This window comes from Agelaius tricolor, unplaced genomic scaffold (assembly GCF_023055355.1).
Source record: "Agelaius tricolor isolate 1412-34295 unplaced genomic scaffold, bAgeTri1.0.p SCAF_4, whole genome shotgun sequence".
Lineage (NCBI taxonomy): Eukaryota > Metazoa > Chordata > Aves > Passeriformes > Icteridae > Agelaius > Agelaius tricolor.
Window position 1 is genome coordinate 41165739 of NW_027269264.1, and position 19083 is coordinate 41184821.

A 19083-nucleotide genomic window follows, 5' to 3' on the forward strand; every position below is an offset into this window, starting at 1 on the left:
CTTCGTGGAACAGCCTGCGCCTTCTCTTTCTCCGTCTGCTGCAGCCTCAAGCCCAGGGCACCACTACCTAGCAAGCAGAGCTGAAATCCTGAGAGCTTGCAATCACTATAGAGCTGATAATCACCATGCTGGCTAGATGGCAGCCCCGCGGCGTTGGCATGAGCGAGCCAGCTTCAGGCACCCGGTCCCTACCCAGGGATGGAGCTCCTGAGCCCTATTGCTCTGCTTTATGATAAGGCCGAATAAGAGGCTTTATTATTTGTGTTCTTCTAGTTGGTTCCCAACAGAGTTTAAGGTATTTTTCTGTAATTATTATTATTTCCTGTGACACGTTTTTTCTCTTTTTATTTTGAAGATGCCTTGCCTGAAGGTTTTAGCCAGCAATTTGAAGAACAGCAACAGAAACCTAGAGCAAAATTTTGTTCTGATGTGTCAAAGTGTGGAATGCCACCTCACTTAGAAGATAACAAAAAGAAAGAAAATGGCCCTGGAACTAAGGTAATCTGAGAATCTAATCAGTAGTTACTTGGGTCATGGGGGAAGAGACAATAAAACTTTCTAAAATACAGGCGTTGCATTGATTTCCAGCACTTGTGTGGAAAGCTTATGAAAATGTTGTGTGATTAATAATTGTCATCTGCATTTTAATTTTAGTGGAATGGTAATTTAAAGGTATTTTTCCTATGGAGTCTAGAAGGTTCTTCAGAGCTCATTTTTGTGGCAAAGCACAGGGAATCTCATGATATAAGATTAGGTATCAGGAAGAAATTCTTTTCTCTGAGGATGATGAGACACTGGAACAGGTTGCCCTGAGAAGCTGCTGATGCCCCATCCCTGGCAGTGTTCAAGGCCAGGTTGGATGGGGCTCTGAGCAACCTGGCCTAGTGAAAGGTCTCCCAGCCTATAGCAGGGGGCTTGGAACTTGATGTCTCTAAGGTTCCTGCCAACACAAGCCATTCTATAATTCTATAGCTTAATTTCTTAATTTTATCCTATAATGGGTTTATTCTGTTGATGTATATGTGGCACTCTCTATGGTTTATGAGGGTTTCAGTTTGCCTGTGTACTGTCAGTGTTTTGATTTTTGTGGGTATTTAATCTTAATTCAGATTAAATCTAAACCAAAAAGATGCCCTGCAAATTATTTCATTCCTTATAGTAATTATAGTTATTCTAGTGTTAAGATCTATTTGGATGTATAGTGGGATATTCACCCTGGTTGGGAAAGCTATCTTTCACGTCATATATATATATGTGTGTGTGTGTGTATATATATATATATATACACATATATGTATGTATATATATGTATATATCTATACATATGTGTATATATATGTATATATATCTATATATGTGTGTGTATATATATGTGTGTATATATATTACATATAAAACCTTTATAGTAGTTCCTAGGTACTGGCAGAAGAAAGGATTGCTTTCACATACATTATCATTACTTTTAATTTATATTGCTCTTCTTAGGAAACAAATGTGAGGAAAGAGAAAGAATTGACTATGAAAGAATGGATTTTGCAATACGCTGAACAACAGAGTGATGAAGAGAAGGATGAGTCTGTGAAAGAGACAGATGAAGAAAAATTTGACCCAGTAAGACAGAATAATGCTTTATGGGAGTCTTTCTAAAAACGGATATGTCTGGTACATCCACATATAGTGGATCTGTTTGTTACAAATTTGCGTGTTATAAATTGGGGATTGAAAACTTTTTTTATGTTACCAGTTATGTATCACAGTACTGAAGGAAAACCTGTTGAAGCTTCTTCTTTTCTAAGTTGTTTTCCTTTCCCTTATTATTTGTACTGCATTGAAAATGTTGAATGTCCTGTGTGGGAAAGAAAAATTTAAAATACATTTCCATGAGATTGAGTGAGTTACTATCAAATTCTGGGAGACTTTGACTGTTAGTTAAATAAAAACTCATCGCATAAGCTTGGTATAAAGGGTAAAAAAACTGCACTGTATCATGAAGGTCATTGAAAGTGACAAGCATACCGTATTCAACTTGTAATTAATAATTCTGTTTGAAATAGAATGAGAGATATATACATCTGTCTGCCAAGCTTTCAGAAGCAAAAGAACAAGCAAGCATCTCCAAGCAAGACAAAGACAAGCAAGGCCAAAAGGCAGCACAAGAAAAAATAAGAAGAATTCAGCAAGGTAGAGCTATGCAAGTTACCTGTGTTTTATTTTCTGGTCTGCATGTTTGTTTAGCAATTAAATCTTGGAGTCAGGTTGAATTGAAGATAATTTTGTTATCTTTTATGCCACTTCGTGAAATGAAGGCTTTTCTGAATCTGTTCTTTCTTGGACAAATTCTAAAAAGTCAGTAAAATTTCACTAGTCCTGGTTTTGGGTACGCAGTATGAATTATTACAGTTGGTTTTTAAGCAGTTCATGGGTATAAGTTATATTCTCTCTCTGACAGAAATGGCAGCACTTGAGGAACATCCAGTATTTAATCCAGCTATAAAGATTTCAAACCAACAGCAAAATGAAAAGAAAAAAACTCCCTCATCTCAACCTCAAGAAACCACTTTGAACTTGAGTTTGCTTGAAAAACCTGATGGTGCTGCAAAGGAAGACAAAGGTGGGTTGTAAGTCATTCAGTACAAGCTTGAATCATACCACAAATTTCCAGAATTAGTTCTTGTTTTGCTAGGGTTGTAGTACTGAGTGAACAAGCTCCAATTGTGGGAAAGGATGGTGGACTATTACAGAACCAATTAGCTTGGAAAAGACCTCTGAGATTGAGTCCAGCCTGTGACCAAAAACTACCATGTCTACTAGACCATGGCACTGGGTGCAAAGTTCAGTTGTTCCTTAAATGCCTCTAGGGATGTGACTCCACCACCTCTTTGGGCAGCCCAGTCCAATGCTTGACAACTCTTTCTGTGAATAAATCCCTCCTAATGTCCAGCCTGAACTTCCCCTGATGCAGACTGAGGCAATGGTTCCCTGGTTGCCTGGACACTGACCCCCACCTGGCCACAGCCTCCTTTCAGGCAGCTGTAGAGAGCGATAAGGTCACCCCTGAGCCTCCTTTTCTCCAGGATAAACACCCCCAGCTCCCTCAGCTGCTCCTCACAGCACTTGTGCCCCAGCCCCTGCCCCAGCTCCATTGCCCTTCTCTGGACTCTCTCCAGCCCCTCAGTGCCTTTCCTGCAGTGAGGGCCCAGAGCTGGACCCTGCACTGGAGGTGAGGCCTCAGCAGTGCCCAGCACAGGGGGACAATCCCTGCCCTGGCCCTGCTGGCCACAGCATTGCTGATCCAGGCCAGGATGCCATTGGCCTTCTTGGCCACCTGGGCACAGCCTGGCTCCTGTTCAGCTGCTGTCACCAGCACCCCCAGGTCCTTTCCAGCCACTCTGCCCCAGCCTGTGGCACTGCCTGGGGCTGTTGTGACCCAAGGGCAGGACCTGGCACTTGGCCTTGTTGAACCTCACACCATTTGCCTCATCCCATGATCCAGCCTGTCCAGATCCCTCTGCAGAGACTTCCTGCCCTCCAGCAGATCAACACTCCCACTGAGTGTCATCTGCATACAGTCTGTCTCACTGACCAAGCTGACTTTAAAGGATCAGTACTTGTTTTAGCAGATTACATTGAAAGCTATTTTTGTCATGCTGTCATGTCTTAAAAATTAGATTTCTTTTTTATTTTTTGTCAGTTGTAGGGCTAGTTGCTGTTTCAGTCTCACACTCATATTTTTAAACTATTTTCGTTATAAATCTTCAAACTGTTAAAACATTTTCTAATAACCAGACTTTAATGAAACTTCTAAAATTACTGGATGATCAAAGATAACAAAATACTGTCATTAATTTTCTGACAGATACTTCTGTAGGAAAAGCAGAAGTTTCTGTGATGTAGCATCAATACCTGTATTTCTGCAAAATATTTCAGAAAATTGTGCTATCTAGTAAAATACATGTGAATAAAAGGTAAAAATTTCTTCAAAGGACTGTAAAATAGATTTTAGGAGGATTTAGAATGTGTTTTTCTGTTCTTACAGTGAAAAGGAGAGATCCATTAGATATAAGAAATTTTGATTATAGTGCTCGAAGCTGGACTGGTAAATCTCCAAAACAGTTTTTGATTGATTGGTGCAGAAAGAATTTTCCGAAGAGCCCAAATCCTTCTTTCGAAAAAATTCCCGTTGGAAAATATTGGAAATGTAGGTATGTATTTCCTGTAATCTTTACATTTGCCTTTTGGTTCATTTGAAAACAAAATATCTCGTCAATTCTCTCTTTTTGACAGAGATTTATATCAATACAGTGTTTAACCCAAACCCTTTGTTAGTCCATCAGGGAGGTATTTTACTCTGGATAGCTCTGCAAAAGTGATGCTTAGCCTAGACAAAATCACAAAAAACCCTTATCCCTGCTTTATGGGTTCATTCACTAGAATCTTATTTTTATTTGCGTGCTGCTGAATGAAAGATTAGTCTGAAGCACCCTTGTGAAATAGATTTGAACAACTTATGTTTGGTATTCTTATTCAAAGTAACATATTAAATCAGAGATTCAAGTTTATGAATACCAAAACCCTTCTGAAAATTGTTTAAAATAAAGTGGAAGTTGAGAATTTGTGTCAAAGTTACCATAAATTTATGGTAATTTATCAAAACAGTGCGCTATCTTAAATTTATTTTAGAAATCAAGTCTAAAATACAAAGTGGTAGAATAGAATATTACCATATATGAGTAAAGCAGACACAAAGTTATAAATAAGTAATGTTTCTTGAAGGAACCAAGTAACAGAGCTTGTTTTCTTGCTCAAGCTAAAAACTACTAACAGACTGCCATCCCTAAGAATATGAGAAATTTGGCTCCTGCTCTGACTGCTGTTTATCTGTTAAACAGGTGTTTGCATCTTGGTAGGCTGTTGAATGTCATCTTGATCTATCCTAAATAGTTACAAGCACACAAACATTGGGTCCTTCTTCCAAAGCACCTAACCTTAGTGGTAATCTGTATGTATATAAATGCTTCTGACTTGAAGAAAATGGAGATGTTTGTAAAATGAAAAAAAAAACCCACAAATTCACTGCTGGAATATTTGCTGAAAATGTTATGTCGTACAGGTATTTTCTGTTTATACTGGTTGCGGAAAATTGAGATAACCGCTTTTGAAATTTTTCTTTAAGGGTCAGGATTATCAAGTCATCAGATGATGTAATGGCAATGTGTCCTACAATCGTAACAGAAGATAGTATGCAAGCACAACATCTAGCTGCTACTTTGGCGCTCTACCATTTAACCAAAGGACAGGTAAGTTTCTTAACAGCATTACTGTTCTTGGCCTCAAATCTGCTTTTGTACTTTTTTGCTATAGTATCTATAGTTGTGTTCTAAAAATAGTTTCATGTAGTATTTCCCATTAAATTCTTTGCTTCCGTTACATATTCTCATTCCATACATATCTCAAGTTTTTATGTAATTGTGTGTATGGTTTGCAGCATAGAGAAAAGAATTTTTTGTTAAAGCTATACTTTCAGACTTGTGAAAACTGAAAGCTAATAAAGACATATTGTTGACATTTATTTTACTGCTTTCATAGTTTCTGTATTTAGAATGGTTTCCTATTTGGTTTTTGTCAAATCTTTTAACATTTGAGTTTGTTTACACATAAAATACTAAAAATAGTGATATTACTAAGTAGTACATAATATAATTTTTTCTGCTTTTTTCACTGGAAGTCAGTTCATCAGTTGCTGCCTCCTACCTACCGAGATGTCTGGCTAGAATGGAGGGATATCGAAAGGAAAAAGGAAGAGGAAAGCAAGATAGAAACCAACAAACCACGTGATACCTTTATTGCTAAATTGTTAAACAAACTGAAGCAGCAGCAGCAGCTACAGTCTGAAAACCAGCCAAGACTGTCTGAGGGTCCTGAAGATTCCTGGGAAAACTTGGTTCCTGATGAGGACTTCAGCAGTCTCTCCCTTGAGACCTCAGATGCCGATAATTTGGAACCTTCAAGGAATTTGTTCAAGAAGCTGCAGAGTTCCTCTAGATACCAGAGGCTTATGAAAGAGAGGCAGGAGTTACCTGTGTTTAAGCACAGATACTCAATTGTAGAAACTCTTAAAAAACATCGAGTAGTTGTTGTCGCTGGTGAAACAGGCAGTGGGAAGAGTACCCAGGTGCCCCATTTCTTGTTGGAAGACTTGTTGCTAGATGAAGGGTCAAAAAAATGCAACATTGTTTGCACACAACCCCGAAGAATCTCAGCAGTGAGTCTGGCAACAAGGGTTTGTGAAGAGCTAGGCTGTGAATCAGGACCAGGAGGAAAAGTAAGAAGTGTCTTAATTCCTTTGTTGTCTTGATCAAATACAGGGGGCTGGATTGTTGACAAAAAGTGAGAACATTATTTCTTATCCAACCAAACAACTAGATGTTATTTTCTCTTGAAAAGGACTTCTTGGTATGTCAGTTGTTTCTTTTTCTCTTGTCACCTGTGAACCTGTAGATGTCCATATATGATTCCTAAATTCTTCAGAGGCTGATATAAAGCAACAGTATTTCATATATGGAATGGTCAAAGATTTGAGCAGATTGCCCAGGGTCTGTTGTGTCACTACCACTAAGGATGAAGCAAAGGCCCCCAAATTAGGCTCTCAACAATCCAGTCTGGCCTTGAGTGAGGCCCTGCTTTGAGAGAGGCCCTTTCCAGCATAAGTTATTTTGTTACTTGAAGAAAGCCGAAGGGCTGTATTTGTTAGGGCAATTTGTACAAAAATACTTGTGAAACTGTCAGAGTCCTGAAAACAACCCTGCTTTTATCAGCTCTTTGCCACTCTGGGTAAATTCCATTATTTTTTCCTTTCTCAGCAAAGTAAAGTACTTGTGAGGAAGTGTGGCAGTCATTCACTATGCTACTTAATTAGCAAATTTGTATCTGAATCTGACGACTACTAAATTTCACCTAATTTTGAATGTTGTTAGCTTATATGTTATTTTAAGTTATTCCATATTTTTAATGTATTTTTCTTAAGAACTCCCTGTGTGGATATCAAATTCGTATGGAATCAAGAACAGGAGAAGCCACCAGACTGCTGTACTGTACAACAGGTGTCCTGCTTCGGAAACTTCAAGAAGATGGTCTCCTGTCAAGTATATCTCATGTTATTGTTGATGAGGTTATCAGTTCTTTACTATTCTGCAGAAATTACAGTTATTCTGGGCCTTGATCTGTACTAAATTCTTGCTATAGATCTGTTTTTCTAATTCTAGGTACATGAAAGAAGTGTCCAGTCTGATTTCTTGCTAGTTATTCTGAGAGAGATCTTGCATAAACGCTCAGACCTGCACCTGATTTTAATGAGTGCCACTGTAGACAGTGAGAAGTTTTCCAGCTATTTCTCACACTGCCCCATTTTAAGGATCTCGGGGAGAAGCTACCCAGTTGAGGTAGGTAGATGTTTATTTTGATTATGCAGGATACTTTGTATATATGTATACAGTGTTTGCCTAGTTAGTATCTAGACAATATATCACTTTTTTTTTCACCAGAAATACAGATCTTACAACAAGTATTTCAAGGACTTGTAGCCCATTTTCTTTTATGAAAATATAGAATAGCTTCAGGGCTTTGGAGTACATAGCTGTACTATTTTTTGTGATGGATTTATTGATTACAGCCAGTCCCTCAGTTACACTTTGATTTTTCTCTGTTCAACTTAGGTAGAAAGGAAAGCATTAAAGAATTCTTCTCACACCCCCTGTAACTTTGCCACTGCACTCTTATGCATAAGTTTTAAGTTGTAATACGCATAAGTTTTTCTTATGCATATTATGTAGGTTATGGTAAAGGTTATGTAGTGATCAGGTGGAGAAGCCCATTAACAATCTTTTAGCAGCTCCAAGATTAGGTTTTCAAAAATCATGACAGTTTAAGTTGAAATGTGCAAGATTTATTACAACATTAAGGCCCTGGTCAACTTTGTTATGCAAGATTTAAAAAATGAAAAAAGTTGCTGATTAGTTTTTTATGTGCCTCGTGTTTTTTCTTTGAATTTTCACTAAAGATTTTCCATGTTGAAGATGTAATTGAAGCAACTGGCTATATTCTGGAGAAGGACTCAGAATATTGTCAGAAGTTTTTGGAGGAGGAGGAAGAAGTAACAATAAATTTTACCAGTAAAGGAGGAAGCACTACAAAGCACCAGGTGAAACAGGCATTTTTAGTTTTGTCTTGGAACCTTTTGGGGGTTTTTTTATTTAATCATTTTGATTCCTTTGAATTTATTGTGGTTGGATTGTAAAATACCAAATGTATATTTGATATTCAGTTTATAAAAAACAGACACAATGGCACTCCTACTAATGTTTATGAATGCTTTACCCTTTTGATTGCTGCTCCAACTCCTATATAGTTGTCTTGATTTTGCTGTATTTGACATTGAGGTCTCTTGTAGATTACCAGCTGTGGATGTATAAGCAGCAGCAGGGAAACCATTTTCCCCAAAGAATTCTCCTACATAGTGAACTTCACAACAGAAGAGAAAAGGCCTTATCCTTCCTTAGCTAAAAAACTCCCAAGATCCTCCAACTTGGCATGCCCAATGAGATGATTTACCTGAGATTGTTGTATAGACCTCATTAGTTTAACATGTTATGGTTAATCTTTAGGTACTCTGCAGTGACAGCTGTATATGCTTTTGGATCAAAACTCTTGAAGGGGAAATTCTATCAGTGCCATCTGACTTTGGCAACTTAGGCTATTAATCTAGACTATGTACTTTTTGGAAGATACCTGTCTGCTCTGATTTGCTTTGCAAAACTTCTGAAAATTTATCTTGCTACAATCAAGCACTTACATGTATGTTGAAAAATAGTCTGGTGTGCTCTGATTGTTTTCCTCCAGTACGGAAGGATATGTGGTGTCAAGCTTCCTTAAGTGTATTGAGTAACAGTGAAGTAGTTTACAATAGTGCCACTTAATTTAGAAACTATGCTATGTATGTAAGATGTCTAGAAAAAAATCAAATGTATATATCTCCTGCTAACTCTTTTTTCCTGTACCAAAACATTGCAGGAGTTGCCACCTAGTTCATTCTTAATTTTCCTTGCAAGCATTAGTTGAGAAGGGTGAAGTAAGGGAGAGGGAAAGGTGAAACTCGTTTCTTACACCCAAAAATAGGAGTTTTGAAAGAAGAGTATACATCTTGTTATCCCAGTTTGAACTGATGCCAGTTGAATGCCAGATATGGACCCTGGGGGCTGTTTACCTCTTGGAGAGACTTTAATATTTACCTTTTCTTAAAATCTGAAATGTCATTTAACAGTTGTAGATACTTCTACACATTATGTAAGCGGTTGTGATTTAATCTAACTCACACAGGTTTTGGTGGGAAATTAGTTAAATTTCTCTTGTCCCAGTCTCTGTTTCAAGTGAATGGCAAATTCACCTTCTGCTCTTTATGTTCTTCTAAAATACTAAGAATGTGATTTTTTTTTTCTGCTTACTCTTGTTTTTTAGGAGTATATCTCAATCCAGTCTGGATCTGGTATCAATTTGACTCCTTACTATTCGAAGTATAGCAATCGTACACAGCAGGCTATCTTATATATGAACCCCTACAAGATCAACCTTGAACTTATTTTGGAGTTGCTTGCATACTTAGGTACTTCTAGTCCACTTCTTAAGAAGTTTATGTACTTGGGGTTGTCCTTTGGATTTATTTTCCACTGCTTTCTGCTACTTCTATAATGAAGTACTTGATTTCATTCTCATAGGAAAGATCCTTAAAAGCATTAACTAAGGGGCCTGGCATTCGTTCCTGTTGTTCTGTGAAACTCTTTGCCATGCATGTTTGTTTTAGCTATATGCTTGTGCTGTTATTTTGCAGATAGAAGTCCCCAGTTCAAGAATATTGAAGGTGCTGTGCTGATCTTTTTACCAGGCCTTGCTCATATCCAGCAGCTGTATGATCTCATTTCAACTGACAGAAGATTTAACTTGCACGACCGGTAATGCAGATACTTCTTTTAAGTATTGTGTATTGTTAATACTCTTAATTTACAACCCAACAAACATATTCATTAAGGTTTGCTATTCTTGTAAAGACAAGTGAGAGTTACACCTCTGAGCTAATGTTGCTACAAATGTACTTTTACTACAATGCAAATGTACTCTTACTGCTATAGTCTAAAAATTACTCAACAACAATGACAGATACTTAGGAATGGTATGGTACATTTTCTTTCATTGCTTTCTATTTTATTCTTCAACAAATTTATGTAACCAAAAGCACTTGACTACTTCTTTTCCACTTCTTAGGGTATGGAAGCTGCCATACCTGGGATATAGATTTCTGTGGCTTACTGTTTACATGGAAGTGACTACTTCCTGAGAAGAGCTCCAGAGCATCTGGATCTACCAAGAGAAATGGCCTAGGGTTGTAGTGACAGATAATTTCAAAATTTTTTTGGGGTAACTAAAAGTTAGCAGCATAACTGCATAAAAGGAACAATTGCAGTCAATTGTTAAATATTTGTGGATGGACTGAGATGTAAAGGTCTGGAAGAGAAGGAAAGTACCAGTCTCTGTGGTGGTCTCATCTCTGAAGGCCTCTATTACTCAAAGTTGCATGTATTTGTTACGGTCATTTTCTTGGAAGCACAATTTAAAGAACCTGGGTTTACAAACAGCTAGTTCCCTTTATTGCTAGACTGTTATTGTAAAGTAACCAGCAGTTCTGCATTACTATTTTTCCTGCATTTTTACTGAATGGGAGAACATCCCTATGAACTAATTAGGTTATTTTTTCTAGCTATTGTAATAAAACAATGACGCAGACTTTCATATGTAATCATACAAAGTTTTACTCTTTGAATTGTCTACTCTTCTCCACATGTTGTCATTATACTGGTCTTATATTTTTACTCCGTGTTATTTGATAAATGTTTATTTATTATTACAATTTCTTGTTCTAGGCACAGATTGATAGCTTTGCATTCTGTTCTTTCAACACAAGATCAAGCAGCTGCATTTACAATACCTCCTCTTGGTATTAGAAAGGTAATATTTACAGATTTCACATCTGAAAAGAGAAATTTTCTGTGGGTGCAACTCTGAATTGTTATCATACAGAATTACACAACAACTGGGTGTTCCTAGAATTTCCTCTCTGCAAAAAACAATTCTAACTTAGTGGTCCATAATGGATAGAAGACCATGTGCTGTGAAAATACTGACAATATTGGACAAATTCTTAAACTTAAATATTTTCTGTAATCTTCCTTAATTATTACTTACCTACCTGTATTTTAACTACTGTTAGCCAGTAACTATGGCTTTTATCTTGGAGAAATACTATTTTATTTACTGCCAAACTATGTAATTAAATGTTGATCAATTTTGGCAGGTACTAAGCAGTAATTTTGGTGGATTATAAAGCAAAATGTGAATGTGAAATTATTTCTTAACTTTTAATTTCTCTCCTTGGGGAAAACTAGACCATTTTCCAAGTCATGTAGGTTTTTTTTATTTGTCAGATTATTTAAGGAAACATATTTGGGTAAAAAAAAAATTTAACCAGACTTACTCCATAATAGTGATATAAAGATTGAAACATGTTACACATTCCAATTCTTCTTTTAATGTTATGTTACTCTTTCCAGATTGTTTTGGCAACCAATATAGCAGAGACGGGTATCACAATACCAGATGTTGTCTTTGTAATTGATACTGGGAGAACAAAAGAAAATAGGTGAGGGTTTGATTTTCATCAGTCACACTGTACATATTTGGAGGATAGAGCTGCAAGGATTTTGTAGTATCTTTATTAACTTAGAGCAATCCTTTTTGTAATTATCTATTAATTAGAGTTCTGGATGCAGAAATGTGCTAACCTCATTTAAAAGCTTGCAGTTTTGGGTACAGGTTTGGGATGTATGTTTGAAGTTTGAAATGGTGAGAAGAGCAAGGGAAGTTCATAGATAATGGATATAATGTATGGATAATTATGATTAAGTACTGTTTTAAAAATCAAGAAAGTACTTTTTATGCTATCTCAGGTTTTGAAAGTTATTTTTCTTCACACTTTAAATGTGAAAATCCCTACACAATGTGTTAGAATGGTTCTGAATTGCCAAGGTGATGAAATAAAAAAGCTTTCATTTTCCAGTTTTTATGCTTTCACTAGTGACTTGTATTCAAGGTATTATAATACACAGTTCCTCCCAGATATGCTTGGTTTTCAAAACTAAATGTATTTTCAAAAATTGCTCATTAGATATATTGTCAATATGCTGGTGTTCAAGTTATAGATACATGAAAATTTCATTTCTGAAATCTGAATCTGCTTTATAATGTAGGTATCATGAAAGCAGTCAGATGAGTTCCCTGGAAGAGACCTTTGTTAGTAAAGCTAGTGCTCTGCAGCGGCAAGGAAGAGCTGGCCGTGTTAGGGATGGGTTCTGCTTCCGAATGTACACGAGAGACAGGTATGGTAAACTTAGCCAAATTCTGTAAATCACATCGATACCATGGGTTTTTTCCTGTGCAAATCCAAGAAATTTTGTTGAAAATCACTTTACTTACTGCTAACCAGAAAGATAAAACTGGAAAAAACTCAAGCAAAACAAGAATTTGAGTATCACATGTGTAAAGTGTTAGAGTAGCCTTTCACACTTTTTGAAAAAGCTAGTTTTATTCTTAATATTTCTGTAGTGTGTTTTTTTTTTAAAAATTTCATAATTAAAGGAAAAGTGCAGCACAGGAAATTGTAGAACATCAATTTTTTACACCGCCTGATTGGCTTACATCAAATGTGTGCAAACCTTACCTCCTAAACTTTGAATTTTCTATCAGACAAATCTGTAGGCTTCTGAGGAGGTAATCTCTATGAATGAGATGGGGTCACTGCAGAGTTAGTTTCTGTTACTGCAGTGGAATAACCTTTTTCCTCCTTCTGTGAAAACCTAAAGTGACTTTCAGTTGAGGAAGAATTAACATTAAAGTCTTTTGATCTAACCAATGAAGTGTGCCTTTTAGCCCCCTAAAAGGCTTTTCAGTGTGAAAGCATTTTTTACAGACTTGTTTTGAAAATTGGGGTTTCCTGCCTTTCTCTCTCTGACTAAAACTTGTTTTCAAAGCCACCACACATAACTTAATTCAAAGTATGAATGGCTTGGCCATGCTACTCCCTTCCCTGCCCCTCAAGAGAAGAACTGCAAAGAATGACTAGGTAAAAACCAGATTTACAAGTTTAATTCAAAGATGTAGTTGAATATATATTTTGTGATGTTGCAGATTTGAAAGCTTCATGGAATATTCTGTTCCAGAAATACTGCGTGTGCCTTTGGAGGAATTATGCCTTCATATTATGGTACGGTTTTTGGTTTTAGAATTGCTAACCTTGTGTGGTGGGTTGTTGACCTTGACTGGATGCTGGGTGGCCCCAAAGCTCCTCTATTACTCTCCACCTCAGGTGGATGGGAGAGAAAATATAACAAAAGGCTCATAGCTAGAGATAAGGACACAGAGATGACTCACCAGTTACTGTCCCAGGCAAAACAGACTTGATTTGTGCAAATCAATTGAATTTATAACCAATGAAGTTAGAGTAGGTTAATGAGAAGTAAAAAATTCCCCTCCCTCTTTCCTGGTCATAACTTTATTTCCCAATTCCCTACCTCCTATCCTCCATCAGCACAGGGAGATGGGGAATGACAGTTTTGGTCAGTTTATCACAGATTTCTGCTGCTGATTCCTCCTCAGAGAAAGGGAGAACTCCTTCCTCTGCTCAGTCTTGGGGTCACTTCCACTGGAGACAGTCCTTTACAGTGTGAATCCTTCCCACAGGTTGCAGTTTTTCATTAACTGCTCCAGCATGGATCCCCCTCAGGGTCATAGGTTCTGTCAGCAAACCTGCTGCAGTGTGGGCTCCTCTCATCATGGCACCACAGGTCCTGCCAGGAGCCCGCTCCAGTGTGAGCTCTCCACGGGGTCACAGCGTCCTTCAGGCACCCACCTGCTTGAATGTGGGCTTCACCACAGACCTCCATGAACTGCAGGGGAACAGCCTTCCTCATCATGGGCTGTAGCAGCTGGAGAACCTCCTCCCCTACTTTATTCACTGTTTTTAGTGTCTTCAGACTTGTTCTCACCTCCTTGTCTCTGGCTGCAATTTGTTTCTGTGCAGTAACTTCTCCTGGAGCCATGATCACCATCACTGATTGGCTCAGCCTTGGGCAGTGGATCTACCCTGGAGCTACCTGGCATTTTCTAGATGTAGGGAAAGCTGCTCTCTCAGCTTCCCACCAAACTCGCCCATGCAGCCCCTACTACCTGAACCTGGCAACACAAGCCCAATACATCTTGTTAGCTAAAAATACTGTGCATGCCTCTGGACAAATTACGCCTTCATACTATTGCCTGTTTTGGAATTATTGACCCTAGTAGTTAAAAGGGTTTGTTACTACAAACCAAGTCCAATGCAGTTATTTAGTGGGGCTTCTCATACAGGTCAGGGAGTTGCTCAGCTCTTGATTGCTGTAAAATACGAGCATGCTGTTCAGAGAATAGTGATTATGAATATGATTCCAGTTTGCCTCAGAGTGACAATTTTAAACTCTGTTAATAGCCTCCTAATTGATTTCTTTTTAAGGGAGGAATTCCATTACCTGTCACCATGTCTTAAGTGAGTAGGATGTGAATAGCAACCTGGCAAATTAGTGCTGGGTTGAACTGCAGCCCATCAGGATTGAGAGTCCCCCGCTCATCAGCGATCACTGGTAACACACTTCCTGAACAGTGGTCATGCCATATGAAGCCCTTCCAAACAGTGAAGTTTAGTTAACCTAATGTGGGGCATGTCAGCCTTCCAGGAAGCAAGATGCTTGTTTGGTCGGGAGGAAATGTGAACTTTTGATGCAAGACCAGTGTTCCAGTTTTCTGTGTAGCTAACTTTTTTGTAATAATTTTTTATATTGAAATATATGTCCCTTTACTTCACAGAAATGCAGTCTTGGCTCTCCTGAAGATTTTCTTTCTAGAGCATTAGATCCCCCACAGCAGCAAGTAATTGGTAATGCAATGAATCTTTTGAGGAAGATTGGCGCTTGTCACTTAAACGAGCCCAAGTTGACTCCGTTGGGCCAGCACCTTGCAGCCCTTCCTGTTAACGTAAAGATTGGCAAAATGCTTATATTTGGCGCTATATTTGGCTGCTTGGATCCTGTGGTGAGTGAAAAAAATGATATTTTAAAAAGTATAGAAATTACTAATTCTTTGCCATTAATCTGATTTCTTGTAATGTGCATTTTGAAAAGATGGTGCAAGTTAAAATGTTTACTTTAGGGTGAGGGCACCTGGACATCATGGAGGGGAATAATATAAGTGTTCTTTATGGTTGGACTCAATGATTTTTAAGGTCTTTTCCAACTCAAAGCAGTTCTATAATTCTAAACTCCTAGGTATTCTCCACAGTGGATAATCAGGCTTGCTCTCCAGGTTTTTTGCAACTACTTTTAGGGCAGTCAGGTGAAGTCCCAGGTAACTGGGAAAGGGGAAACATTGTACCCATCTTCTTTTAAAAAAAGTAGAAAAGAGGGGCCTTGGGAGCTACTAAACTGTCAGCTTCAATTCTCTACCTGGGAAGAACCATGGAACAGATCCTCCTAGAAATATAGTATGGCACTTGGAGGAAAGGTGATTCAAGACACCAGCATGAGCTTAACCAAGGGCAAGTCCTGCTTGACCAACCCAATAGTCTTCCATGATGGAAAGTCCACATCAGTGGACAAGGGAAAGGCTACATACTCGTTTATCTGGATTTCTGCAAAGCCTTTACTGTGGTCCCCCATCTAAACTGGGGAGAGATGGATTCAGAGGGTGAACTATTAGATGGATAAGAAAGTGGTTGTACAGTCCCATCCAGAGGCTTGTGGTCAAGGGCTGTGCCCTGATGGCCATCAGTGACAAGTGGTGCCCTTGGGGGTCTATGTTGGGACCAGACTTATTAAATATCTTCATCAGTGACATAAGACAAAGAGATAAACTGCACCCTCAGCAAATTTGCAGATGACCCCAAGCTGAGTAGTGCTCTTGACACCCCTGGAGGATGGGATGTCATCCAAAGGGATCTGCAGAAGTGGGCAGATGTGGAGCTCACAAGGCCAAGTACTGGTGCTGCACCAGGGCAGGACAACCCCAGATACCAACACATGCTGGGGATGAACAGACCCAGAGCAGCCTTGGGAAGGAAGGACTTGGGGGTGCTGGTGGGTGAGAGGCTGGACATGCCCCAGCCATGGCACTCACAGCCCAGAGAGCCAGAAGTGTCCAGAATCCCCTCCCTCCCCTGCTGCCCACACTGCTCTGGGTGCAGTGGGCTGCATCCAGAGCAGTGTGGGCAGCAGGGGAGGGAGGGAGGGGATTTTTCCTCTCTGCTGTGCTTTCATGAGACCCCAGCTGCAGTGCTGGATCCAGCTCTGGTGGCCCCAACACAAAAAGGATGTGGATCTGATGAAGTGAGTCCAGAGTTTATCACAAAGATGATCAGAGAGGATTGGAGTACCTCTTCTTTGAGGCAACTGAGAAAATTTGGGTTGTACAGCATGGAGAAAAGGCTTCAGCATGGCCTGATTGGAGCTTTTCAGTATCTGAGGACATTGAGAAGGAACTTCTTTAAGGGGCATATGGTAGCAGGACAAGGGGGAATGGGTTTGAACTGAAGAAGCATTTGGTTTGATTTGATATTAGGAAGAAATTCTTTACTGTGAGGGTGGTGAGACACTGGCACAGGTTGCCCAGAGAAGTTGTGGATGTCTGATTGCCAGAAGTGTTCAAGGCTGGGTTGAATGGGGCTTTGAGCAACCTGGTTTAGGGGAAGGTGTCCCTGCCTAAAGCAGGGGCTTGAAACTAGATGATTTTTAAGGTCCCTTGCAACCCAAGCCCATAATTGTAAGATAATGATAAAAGAAGAATTTTGTTATAGGCTTACAGATTTATAACACAAAAATAGCCTGAAATTTTCTAAGTGATGTGTACTGAAAAATTGCAGGCAACTTTGGCTGCTGTTATGACAGAAAAATCCCCATTTACTACACCTATTGGTCGAAAAGATGAAGCAGATCTTGCAAAATCATCTCTAGCTATGGCAGTTTCAGACCATATAACAATCTACAATGCTTATCTGGGGTAAGTGATGATTCTCCTATGCTCATAACTAGTAGCAGATAACAGATAATACAGTTATGTAAAGAATCCTTAATATTTTTGAACTGCTTTCATTTCAAGTTTTTTCTGTTCAGAGTAACAATAGATTGCCAAGTACTGTAACACAAAATGGACAGTTTGCTTAGTGTTTTGGTTTTCAATACCTTTTAACTATGCCTGCTTACATACAGAAGTTTACTGTGTCAGTTTATCCTAGTGTTTTGTTTGCTGTTTGTGGTATTTTGACCAGAATATTTTGTATTTGTTAAAGCACAAATGTATAAAATGACATACAGGTTTTTTCCTCTTTAGGGTATTACCACTAAGTCTGAATTTTGTTTTGACTGTTCAGAGAGACAGAAATGTGTGGGGGTTGAGAGTAAATCACCTTTTATCTGTCAAATCTACATTACAGTCGTGTTCTTTAGAGTGTCCTTAGACCAGCAGAATTAATCTTCATTAATACAACTTAATTTAGAGTGGAGAATGCTTTTCAAAACACATTTTTCTTTTTTAACTTAGTGCCTCTTCTGTTGCAGTCTTGATGGGTTTCTTGCTGTAATAAGACATTCACTATTTTTCCCTTAGGTGGAAAAGGGCCCGACAGGAAGGGGGGTATCGTGCTGAAATGACTTATTGCAGAAGGAATTTCCTTAATAGGACTTCACTGTTAACTCTGGAGGTAAAACTTATTATGCTCTGTACTCATAAAGTTATTTGTTAAAATTTCCCTCTGAAAATGTCATTCCCTTTTAAAGACATGATATATGGCAGTTACTATTTGGACAACATAAAAGCAAGTGGAATTTAGGGACTGATGAAATGCACACTCTCAATCAAGGTAGCTGTGTCTGTATTTGAGTTTTGGATATGCACTTTGGTAAACAGCTTTGTAGTTGCTGCCATTGGAGAAGCTAGGCCTTACTTTCATCAGAGAATCAAAACTTTATTGATTAACATATTTATATTATTCTTGATATCAAATAACAACAGTTAATTTGAAAGATGAGCCACAAATGTACACGAATGGCCTCTTATTTTTGGTGAGAAATTGTTTTTGTTGGTCTTTCCTATTGAGTTTGGTTTACTGAGTACTTCTAGGCAGAATTGGATCTTTGATGCAAATGTATCTTTTCATTTTAACTGCAGGTAGAGATTTAGTATTTGCAGAATATATATTTCCACATATTTAATCCTATGTTCTAGATATCAGATTGTTATAAGTAATGTTTTTATCATAGAAATAGCTAGGATTCCAGTATGGCTGCAGAAAATACAAGTGATTATTCTAGTAAGGCATTTCTCCTGGAGAACATGAATCATTCAGATGAAGCGTCGTTTCCTGCTGTTGAAGTGGAGTATGTAACTTCTTTAATTCAAAACTTTACTAATGCTATCCTAATTTCAGGACGTGAAGCAAGAACTCATAAGGGTGGTCAGAGCAGCAGGGTTTACAGCACCTTCAACACATTGTGGAGGGGATGGAAATGGAGCCACACAGTCCCTGTCTCTCAGTGAAATAGCTCTTCTTAAAGCTGTGTTGACTGCAGGGCTATATGACAACGTAGGAAAAATACTATATGCAAAGTCTGTGGATATTACAGAGAAGCTGGCTTGCATGGTAGAAACTGCTCAGGGTAAAGCTCAAGTTCATCCCTCTTCTGTAAATCGAGACTTGCAGACTTATGGATGGCTGCTTTACCAGGAGAAGGTAAGTTGAAGATAGTGAATGTTGCTAGTAGTTTGTGTAAAGGTGGAGTTCTGCCTCTAGTATACTTCAAACTGGTGTATGTTATTTAATATCTTACTGTTTTATGTTCAAGAGTGTTATTATCTAATGATCCTAAAGTTCATAAAAGTGGGTCAACTGAGTGCTGAAGAAAAAGA

General features: G+C 38.4%; 1 protein-coding gene across 2 annotated transcripts in view; it reads left to right on the forward strand.

Annotated features, from left to right (window-relative positions):
- The window catches only part of DHX29 (DExH-box helicase 29), a 29811-nt gene that overhangs the window by 4848 nt on the left and 5880 nt on the right, over positions 1 to 19083 (forward strand). The window contains exons 5-24 of one of the 2 annotated variants that reach the window (XM_071425408.1): positions 356 to 498; positions 1486 to 1611; positions 2055 to 2181; positions 2450 to 2611; positions 4037 to 4202; positions 5174 to 5297; positions 5726 to 6322; positions 7025 to 7168; positions 7263 to 7439; positions 8057 to 8197; positions 9511 to 9655; positions 9881 to 10001; positions 10968 to 11052; positions 11655 to 11743; positions 12351 to 12479; positions 13288 to 13363; positions 14995 to 15219; positions 17042 to 17178; positions 17785 to 17878; positions 18605 to 18907. In XM_071425408.1, the coding sequence (XP_071281509.1) occupies positions 356 to 498; positions 1486 to 1611; positions 2055 to 2181; positions 2450 to 2611; positions 4037 to 4202; positions 5174 to 5297; positions 5726 to 6322; positions 7025 to 7168; positions 7263 to 7439; positions 8057 to 8197; positions 9511 to 9655; positions 9881 to 10001; positions 10968 to 11052; positions 11655 to 11743; positions 12351 to 12479; positions 13288 to 13363; positions 14995 to 15219; positions 17042 to 17178; positions 17785 to 17878; positions 18605 to 18907 (3311 nt within the window). Of the gene's footprint in view, positions 1 to 355; positions 499 to 1485; positions 1612 to 2054; positions 2182 to 2449; positions 2612 to 4036; positions 4203 to 5173; positions 5298 to 5725; positions 6323 to 7024; positions 7169 to 7262; positions 7440 to 8056; positions 8198 to 9510; positions 9656 to 9880; positions 10002 to 10967; positions 11053 to 11654; positions 11744 to 12350; positions 12480 to 13287; positions 13364 to 14994; positions 15220 to 17041; positions 17179 to 17784; positions 17879 to 18604; positions 18908 to 19083 lie in introns of those variants that run through there. The other variant, XM_071425410.1, reaches the window with a different exon arrangement.